This window comes from Antechinus flavipes, chromosome 1 (assembly GCF_016432865.1).
Source record: "Antechinus flavipes isolate AdamAnt ecotype Samford, QLD, Australia chromosome 1, AdamAnt_v2, whole genome shotgun sequence".
Classification (NCBI taxonomy): Eukaryota; Metazoa; Chordata; class Mammalia; order Dasyuromorphia; family Dasyuridae; genus Antechinus; species Antechinus flavipes.
The window spans coordinates 71,260,459-71,270,248 of record NC_067398.1 but is presented as its reverse complement, the minus strand read 5'-3'; the positions used below and the strand labels follow the sequence as shown (position 1 = coordinate 71,270,248).

Here is a 9,790-nt window from a genome sequence, read left to right as displayed (position 1 = left end):
TTTCTGAAAGAAACTGAAGACCATGGAGGACACAGAACTAAAGGGAAAAAATAGCCAATCATTTGTTCTAAGGAGCAGATGATCAGCACTGGTGATTTTTCATAGAAACCAGCCTCTTTTGAACCACAAGTATGGTCATTGACTGTGTAACAGTGAATTTCCTAAATAAAAACTATTTTTGGGGAAAATATAACACAGTTGTTAACAACAAAATGTTCAATTATTTGTGCATAGAAATTGGATGACTAGACTGGAGAGTCTCATGACTGGATCCATTAATTATGCTACATGTTCACCAGTCATTTCCCTAAAGATAAAAACCTCATAAATGATTTTTGAAGTTCACTGGGTGGTGGAGTTATAGTTTTAGAAGTGAATTCACACTGCTTCAATCAGCTGAGGGCAGAAACTGCCCTTGGAGAAATGCTGAGACCCAAAACTTTAGGTCTTCTAATTCTGACAGACGGAGACTTTTTAGCTCCTGCATGAATTGAAAAGCCACATCATGTCCTAATATAGGCTGTATACAATATCCAAAACAAAGTAGGAGTGCAAAAAAAAAGTGATCAATACAAAAAAAGTAAACACACCAGTTTTAATTGTCAAGATTATTCCAGGGCAAGAGTCCTTTTTCCAATGATTTCTCTTCAGAACCTGTTCCTGTTAAGTGGCCCAGTCAAGATGATCATTCCAGTTTAGTCTCAAATTTGCACACAATTCTACATTCCTTCCTTTATTTGGCAAGGGGAGGAAGGTGTGCTGGGATACTCAGCAGCAGATCATTCTTAGGTGTTGGACAAACCAGGAAGATCTTGGTCTGTTGGCACCCACTGAATCCATCCCTTTGAGTGTCTCGAGGTGCAGAACAGAATTTTTAAACCAATTTACAGACCTGCTTACTCATTCCAGTGTTAACTTTCTCTTAGTTATTCTTCTAGCAAATCCAGTCTTCAACCAAGAGCCAAATTCAAGGTCATAAGGCCACTCTGATACAGTGATGTTTGAGTTTGCAAGGCAAAACTCCTTTGTTTAGCTGGTAGAACTCAACAAGTTGGATCAGATCGGTGAATTTGGTATTTCCGTCATCAAGGCTGAAGAACATCTGTCCCTCGTCCTCACACTATGGAAACAGAAATATTTTCAATGTTAGTTTACTGTAATTTTTTTTATAAAGGCCAGAATTATATAATAAGTTAATTAGTCTTTACTTCAGAAATAGTACAAAATTAACTGTATGGTAAAATACTAGGGGGTAGTACAGTAAGGTAGGAAATTAAACTAAAGCCCAATCAGTCTTAGCTTCTTAGCCTGGCTCTTGCTATTAACATGATGATAGAGTTTTATAGGATTTAAAAATCCTCCTCTTTTCTGTAAAGCAAGCAAGTCATATTTTAGGATTCCAAGGAACCAAGGAAGCACAAAGAAACAAATTCTACCCCTTCTTTAAGATCATACATTGACCCAGGGGTGGAATATGAACTTGAGTCTTAGGAGAATGTGCAGCTTGTAAGGCTAAAATGATACTACTTTTGATTATGTGGCTAAGTGCCCATAAAAGCTTCCTCTTCTCAACAGTGCAACTTCCCCCTTGACTTAAAACTCTTGGTTTCAGCTTGCCTTTTCTTATTTTTTGGGAGTGTGTTATTGGTTCTTTGTACAGAGCGATTTACTTCTCATCTCCCCTTTATTCAAGGAAATACAACAGAGCATATAGGGCAAAGGAGGACTGAATCTGGAGTATGAATCTTAACTATGCTATTCTTGAGTTTTTGCCAATCTAATAATACCATACACTAAGTCACAATTCTACAGTGGCTTTAAGGTTAACTAAGAGCTTTTCTATGTGGGATAGGTAGTACCAATATTATTATGCACAGGAGAAAATTGATAGGAAGTATCCTTTTTTGCCAAGTAAGTGAAGGGAGTGATTCATTAGTTTGCTGATCACTCTTTATGGATCTGGCAACATCATATCAAATATAAATCATCTGGGCCTACAGAATGGAAAATTTTTATTGGGTGGTATAGGAATTGCTTTTTTTGTTTTCTGACTCGATGTGGAAACAAATGTAGGGAAGTTAAGTCCTGTTTGAGTCAAAATGTCAGAAACTGGTATATATTTGGACAAAATAAGTCTAATAATTTCCTTTATTTCTTCTTCATTTGTGGTGAATTCTCCTTTTTTCATTTTTGTTGCCTATCGTTTGTTTTTTTTCTTTCATTTAAAAAACCAAATCCATTATTTTATGTTTTTTTCAAATACAGATTATTTTTCTTTGATTCATTTTTTTTTGCTTTCTATTTTGTTGATGTCTTCCAGATTTTCCTAGAAACAGTACTATGAGAACTACCAAAAAGAGACTCTAGTTACTGTGTTATGCACTTACTCTGGAAACAGCTTGATTTTCAGGTTGAAGGATAGAGGTTATTCAATAAAACTTGATCAAAGGGGAAGGACCTGGCCTGATCAACCAGCCTTTGCTTTTTAAGAAGCTTGTGCTGAAACTAATAAGATAGCCTTTTCAGGTTGCAACAAGTGCCTTTTGATATAATAGAGCCCTATGTACCAACTGTAGTAATATATGTTATTTTTGTCAAGTAATTAATTTGAGATTTAATCTTATTGCAAAAGTCACCCATTGTGGTTCAGTTTTACATCATGACAGTCCCTTAGGCACTGTCTTAAGGACATATAATGGTACTACAGAGAATTTTAGTTGTAACAAACATGTATTTGGTATCTGCAAAAGGGCTACTACTAATGGTAACTGGACCATGGCTAATGACAAACACTATATTCCTCACCAACAAACTCCTATCTCTACCCAATCCCTTCTATCACAAGCTGCATTCTCTACTGTCTGAATCATTCTTCAACCTTCCCCAAAAGAGAGGCTACCATTCTATCCCTCAAATTCAGAACTCTGATTCCAACTCTAACACTAATATTGTGGTTGTGTACCATCTGCCAAGATAGATGATAACTTTTTCTATTATGACTGATGAGTAAGAGGAAAGGGTGGGTAAGGAAGGGATTGAGGGAGTTCCATTAGACAGCCTCTTTCTCTCAGTAAAGGTCATCTGCTGAGTGAGATGGTAGAGGTAAAACATTAATACATGCCATGGTACTTAATATTTCTAGCTTTCAACTTTATAATTTTATTGAATATTAAAGATAAAAAACCTGGTCACAATAAGTCACAGAAAGCAAAAGATTATAAAAACCATTAGGCAAAAATACTTACAGGTAAGATCTGGAAATTTTTGATTTTCTGGTGATGGCACAGTGTGAGTACAAATGCCTTTGGATTACTCTGGCTGTCACGGAGGAGGAAGAGCCTGAGGAAAGAACAAGACTGAGTTTACTGCTAAAATAAAAGCAGTGAAAATCATCAGTTCTAAATTATGATGGAATTCTGGATTTGGGGGGGTCAGAAAACCCTAGGTTTAAATTCTGTCCCTAATTAGCTGTGTGACTCTTGAGTAATAATAGTACTAATAGCTATCATTTACAAAGTGATTTTAAGATTTACAAAGAACTTTATGCAAATATTTTTTACCTTTTTTACCTTTATAAGAATCCTGGGAGATTGATATCATTATTATCCCTATTTTACAGGACAGAAAACTGAGGCACAGTTGAAGTAGCTTGCTGAGGCAACATAGAGCAAGAAAACATTAGAGGTCATATGAGAACTCAGGTCTTGATGAATATTTGCTTATGTTTAAATTCAGCTTTCTACCACATAATTGATGCTAGCAGAGTAGATATAGCCAAATCATTGGGGTGGATGGATGGATGGTACAGAACAATCCATCACAATGAAATAAAATCAGAATGAGAGAGAATTCCTTTTCTAAGGACTACATACCTCAGAGTAACTGAAGATAAACAGAAAGTACTGTGTCTAAACCAAACTATCAGGCCAATGATTTGATCTTTCTTTGCCTAGAAGCTAGGTGGCCCAGTAGATAAAGCACTGGGTCTGGAGGCAGGAAGAATTAAGTTCAAATGTGTCCTCGGATACCTACTTATACTGGGTAATCTTGGATAAATCAATAATCCCTGTTTGCCTCAGATATCTTATCTGTAAAATAGAGTGTGAGAATAGAACCTATCTCCCAAGGTTATTTTGAAGATCAAATGAAATAGTAGCTGTAAACTGTTTAGCACAGTGTCCAACATAAAGTAGGGGCCATATAAATGGTAGCTATTACTATTATTATCATTTCATTTGCTATGAATCATAATTATTTATTTAAGATTTTCTATCAACATTCAATTGAATTGTTTTCTTACCCATCCACAAGTCCCTGCTGTTTAATAATCCTATGGGATTCTTCCCGAGAGATCCTTCCATGAAACCAGTTTTGTGTCCTATGGATCACTATTTGAGAGAAAGTGTGAGTTACTGGTTTTGTTTTTTATCATATAAACTATTACCACACTTGATGAAACAAGAGGACCTCTTAATTTGTCTGAAATGGCATTTGTCATTTTACCACCATACCCTTAAATCACCCCACTTCCTAACTTTAAATGATCACAGAGCTAGAAGAAATCTTAAAAGATATTTAGATCAGATATAGAATACAACTAGATGAGATTAAAACATAAGTGGGAAAGGTTTAACAATATAAAAATACAACACAACAAGGTGATGCTAATTTGTGGTTTTCTAAGTTAGAGTAGGGATCTAGTTCTATTTCAGTTTGACACCACTAATTTAGACCAATTTCTAATTTTAGAAATGAAGGTGGCTAAAGGAAACTTCTAATATTCAATTGCTAGAGAGATCATGAGAAATTTACACCTAATGAAGAGAAATGCGTAGTTACAATTACAGCTAGGTCCTAAATACTGTGAATAACAAGTTCTATGTATTATTAGAATTGATACTTCATATTTTTTTGGACTGGAACCAATGACTATGTTTTACATAATTACAAATTTCAAATGGTACAAATTCAATTATGTGGGATTGTTTGCATTAATCCAGCAGGTATGGGTACTTCAAGGATGAAGAGATCCAATTCTGACAGTAAGCATTTGAGAAACAGCCTATGGTTGCTACATAAAAATGTAGTGTATGGGAATAAGGATAGTGAGAAATAAGAATGGAAATATGGTTTTAACCAGAATGTTGAGATCCTTAAGAATCAGGATAAAAAGTTGTTATGTGATTTTGTGACAACAGTGAATCATGGAAAGTTTTTCAGTTCGGGGAGTGACATATTTAAACCTGTGCTTTAGAAGGATTATTTTAGAGGCTGCATGAAACATGAATTGGTGAGGAAAGAGACTGAATACAGAATAGGCAAGTAAGAACTACCTACATGTATAAACTATACCTCATTACCCTTCTCCCCCAAACACTCTCCCCTTCCTAATTTGCTTAAAAAACTCTACAAAATAAAAATAAAAACTTTAATTGAGTGTACTGCCACCTTTTTAGTCACCGTGGTTTTCAATCTTGGGAATCACACTCTATTCTCCCATACTTCTCTCTCACTATCCATAGATAAATCATGTGCTAAGTCTTGTGGATTCTACTTTCCCATTTTCCACATCTATTACTTCCCTTTTTTGTTATAAGAAGGTGACTTGGAAATAAGTAGAGGAAAGTAATCATTCTTGGAGTAATCATTCCATCACAGACCTTGTGATTCAAGAAGGTAGAGGAAGAACTTAGAAGAACTTGATAAATTACTTGAATTGGGTGCAATTAATTCCTATAGTCCATCTTCTGCAATTTAAGATGGGCTATCATGGTATGATCAAAGGATTTTAATCCTAAAAGAAATCTTAGAGATGAGGAAAACTGAATCCTCAAGAAGTATCACAACTGACCTGCTTATAGTCAGTTACCCAAGGTAACGAATAGCCCAAGATTCCTATGATTCTAAATCTAGAATACTTCCATCAAAAATAGCTTTTATGAGCACCTTTCCAAATAAACAATTAAAATGAAGTTATACATCTACTGGACACTATAAATTTACCTGTGCTTAGTGTAGAAGGGTGGAGGGGACTTTGGCTACCTAAGACATTCATCCTTGTGCTTCGTTTCTGCAAAAGAAACCAAATTCCCTCAATTAACAATTAAGAATAAATTCAGTTCTGCTACAACCCAACAAGAAATGCTGGAAAATCTGGAAATAAGGAAATTCAGAATATAAAGATTCTATATATTAGATGAGTATACAACTCTTACCAATGGCCTTTATATCTTCTGTAATTAAAAGGAAACAAGGGTCCTGTCTGGACTGAGTTGGACAAATCTTTATTTCACATAAGATCTGTAGTGAGAAGGTTGTGTTTTGGTTTTTAAAAAGTATTTCCAACTCTGTCAATGTGGATAAAAAGGGTCTGCGAGTGAAAGCATTTTCCCCTCATTAATTGGACATATTTGTCTGCAAAAACTGGTTTGCAAATAATCAAGAAGAATCTGTTGTGTCTGTTTACCCCTTCACCCTTCTTTTAGATACCCCAGGGCAGAGATAAATGAGTTGTTGTACATGAGAGAAATACTCCAATGTGGAAATTTTCTTCCTGCAGACCTGAACTCTGACTCATAGGGATGAATGATCCCCATGAGACCTAATCTCTGTTGACCATCGGAATGGCCACCTGGTGTTGTGTTAGGGTCAAGGTCCCAAAGGGAGCTTCCTAAAAAGGGGCCTGTTACCCTCCAAGCATGGCCCTCTTCCAAGGCTGCACTCTGGGCTTCCGCAGGATTCTCAATCACTCTTCCTGTTTGGCCGGAAAAGTCCATGGCTACGAGGGAGTTCTCAGACACACTGCGCTAAAAGAGAATTTTCTTTTAAAACTTGCAGTATCATACAGAGGGTACTAAGCAAATATCATAAAAATAGAAAAAAAAATCCCATTTTCACCCCCTCCCTCCAATCAATTGGTTGACAAGTCCCTTATTTCCTTAAGGGAGAAAGTTTTCCATCTTTGCTTCAGGAAATTTCCTGTCTGCTATCTTATACTCTGATACTGGGGCAGGTCAATTTACCACCTTAGGTCATTGAAGATTTAATGACCTCATGCAAAAAATAAAAGCCCCCCCAGGTCTGTCATCCTACCTTCCTGGGATTTTACAATGTAATGGTCAAGTTAGACATGTGAATGGGAAGGAACATTTATTAAGTGGCTACCATGTGCTAAGTGCTTTACTAATATTATCTCATTTGATGCTGACAATGACCTTGCAAGGTAAGTGCTATTAGCCCATTTTACAGTTGAGGGAACTCAGTCAGACAAAGATCACACAGCTAGTAAGTGTTAGAGGCACTATTTGAATTCAGGTCTAATTGTTTCCAGATCTAGCATTTTATCCATTTTGCCACTGAACTTGCCCTAGACAAAAGTTTTAATATTCTTCATCTAAAGCAACAGTAAGACTATAAATTGCAAAAAGGTGGCGATCTGCAATGGTACAGTGAGAATCCCTCAGCAGGAATTCATGACAGCAGTAAAAATAAATGAGACTGTCTCTATAGAATACTGTATTATAACAATCTGGGAGAATTACTGTAATCTCTCCTGTGCCTCACTTAGCACTAGGGAACAAACAGAGTATGCTAAAGTACATGGTCTATGGAATGAGAGCTATCTATCTATCTGTCTGTCTATCTAATTCTGCCATCCATCCTTCCTTCCTTCCTTCTTTCATTCTTTCTTTTTCTCTCTTTCTCTTTCTTTATTTTTACAGAGATGATGACTAAGAATATGAATTTTTTGTTTTTGGTTTATTTTTAATAATAGCTTTTAATTTTTAAAATACATGCAAAGATAGTTTTTAATATTCACCCTTGCAAAAACTTGTGTTCCAACTTTTTCTCCCTCTCTTTCCCCTAACCATCAAGCAATTCAATATATGTTAAGCATGTGCAATTCTATACATATTTCCACATTTTTTATGATGCACAAGAAAAGTCAAATAAAAAAGGGAAAAGATGAGAAAGAAAAAAAGCAAGCAAACAACAACAAACAAGGTACAAAAAATGTCATCATCCACTGGAGTGAGATTTTTAAAAGAAAGAACAGGGCTCAATAAATGAAGAGCATGTATGCTATATAGTAGAAAAGAAAATCATTGGACTTAAGATCAGGGGTCTCTGCTCCTGCTGTTAAATCACCCTTGTCAGTGTCAATTTTCTCATCAGTAAATGAGGATGCTGAACTCATGTTGTTCTGATGTGCTATAAAGTACCTCAAGCACTCTGGGAACCTAAAGATCAGCAATTATCATCATCACTAAAACTAGTTAGAAGAATAATCATTCATTTTCATATTTTATAAATTGTATAGATGGAGGAGTAGAGCCTAGGGAAAAGTCCTAACAATATGAAATAATCAAAGTATAAAAATTAAAATGGAAAGGGAATATTGAAAAAGAAAATATATTTTGATGAAATGGAAATACCACAGCTAGACTTTTCTGTTATGTGTGATCTGATTTAACCAGAATCCCAGCTGCCCTCCAGCCCCAAGCTTATACCAGCACTTACCACTGGAGTTGAAAAGTGGGAAAGCCAGGCTTTCCTCTGCTGTGGAATTCTGTAATTCTGATAAAGCAGCATGCCATACTAGAAAGAACAGAACAAGGTCAGTGATGGCATTTTTTCAAACCAAAAGTCATCATACAGTCAAATTTCATTGTAATTAACAATAAGCAGTATGAGAGACCAGATCTAAATAGTAGTTAAAATATTTCCTAGTACAAAGGATGGTTCTGTCAGAGGGTCTAAATTCCAATTTACTTACTACTTGTAGAACCAAGGGCAAGTCACTTAAGTCACTTAATCTCTATTTCAGTTTCTTTCAATATTATTGAGTTGTTGATAAAAGGCTTGATGTTAAAAAAAAAACTCCTAAAAATTACAACTATCCAAAGTGGGGGCTGAGCTGTCTTGGAGGTAGTAAGAGGTTCTCCCTCATTGGGATCAATTGTTTGGTATTCTGTTGTAGAATATACAATTTTTGAAGGCACAATTTGACACAAGATGTCCATGAACGTCTCTTTTGATTTTGAAGTCTGTGAATCTCAGTACTGATAAAATCAGAGGTCTTGGAATATAACCTGTATACATCCTCTACAATGGAATCCACAAGTGGTCTTCTAACTCTGATCAAAGATTCTTGAAGAGGGGAAACTTACTCTACTTTAGCATAGTTCTAATTGTTAGGAAGTTCCCCCTCTTCCCCCAATATTAAGTCTAAATCTGTTTCCTTGAAGCCTTTCCCCATTGTTCCTCATTCTGTCCTGTTGAGCAAAACAGAGAGAAAAAAACTAGTTTATCTTTCACAAGATGTCCCTTTAAATTCAGCCATCATGGCACCTGTTATTCTCCAGATTATACTCAATCTCCTTCAGCTGAACCTCAAATGAAATGAGTCTTTTCACTATCTCGATTGTCTTTCTTTCTAGAAGTTCATAAGATTATTAACATCTTTATACCCTGAAATTTACTACAATATTCTGGATATGGTCAGACCATATATATCTCTGAAATTCTAAACACAATAATACTTCTCATTTTCATTTCAGATTGCATTAACTTTGGTGATTACCTTATATGATTAATTCTTTTTTCAGAATGATTTAGCTATGTTTCTACCATTCTGTACTTGTGAAATTGATATTTTGAAATGACAGAGGACTATTTCATGTTACTTTAATAGCATTTACCCCAATTAGTTCTGTCCAGGATTCTGACTCATGATAGTGTTAGACGGAGTTAAGTGTTACCAGATGAGCAGTATAAGGACTATAATAGT

At 35.6% G+C, this 9,790-nt stretch overlaps 1 protein-coding gene across 4 annotated transcripts in view; it reads right to left on the bottom strand.

The window, feature by feature from the left end:
* Positions 1–581: 581 nt before the first annotated feature.
* GRB10 (growth factor receptor bound protein 10) overlaps positions 582–9,790 on the bottom strand; it is a 264,030-nt gene continuing 254,821 nt past the window's right edge. For all 4 annotated transcript variants that reach the window (XM_051984172.1, XM_051984179.1, XM_051984166.1 and 1 more), the window contains 6 exons: positions 8,521–8,598; positions 6,690–6,806; positions 6,004–6,070; positions 4,301–4,388; positions 3,246–3,339; positions 582–1,120 (listed from right to left, as the gene is read on the bottom strand). In XM_051984172.1, coding sequence (XP_051840132.1) covers positions 974–1,120; positions 3,246–3,339; positions 4,301–4,388; positions 6,004–6,070; positions 6,690–6,806; positions 8,521–8,598 — 591 coding nt within the window. In that variant the 3' untranslated portion in view covers positions 582–973. The remainder of the gene's footprint in view (positions 1,121–3,245; positions 3,340–4,300; positions 4,389–6,003; positions 6,071–6,689; positions 6,807–8,520; positions 8,599–9,790) is intronic.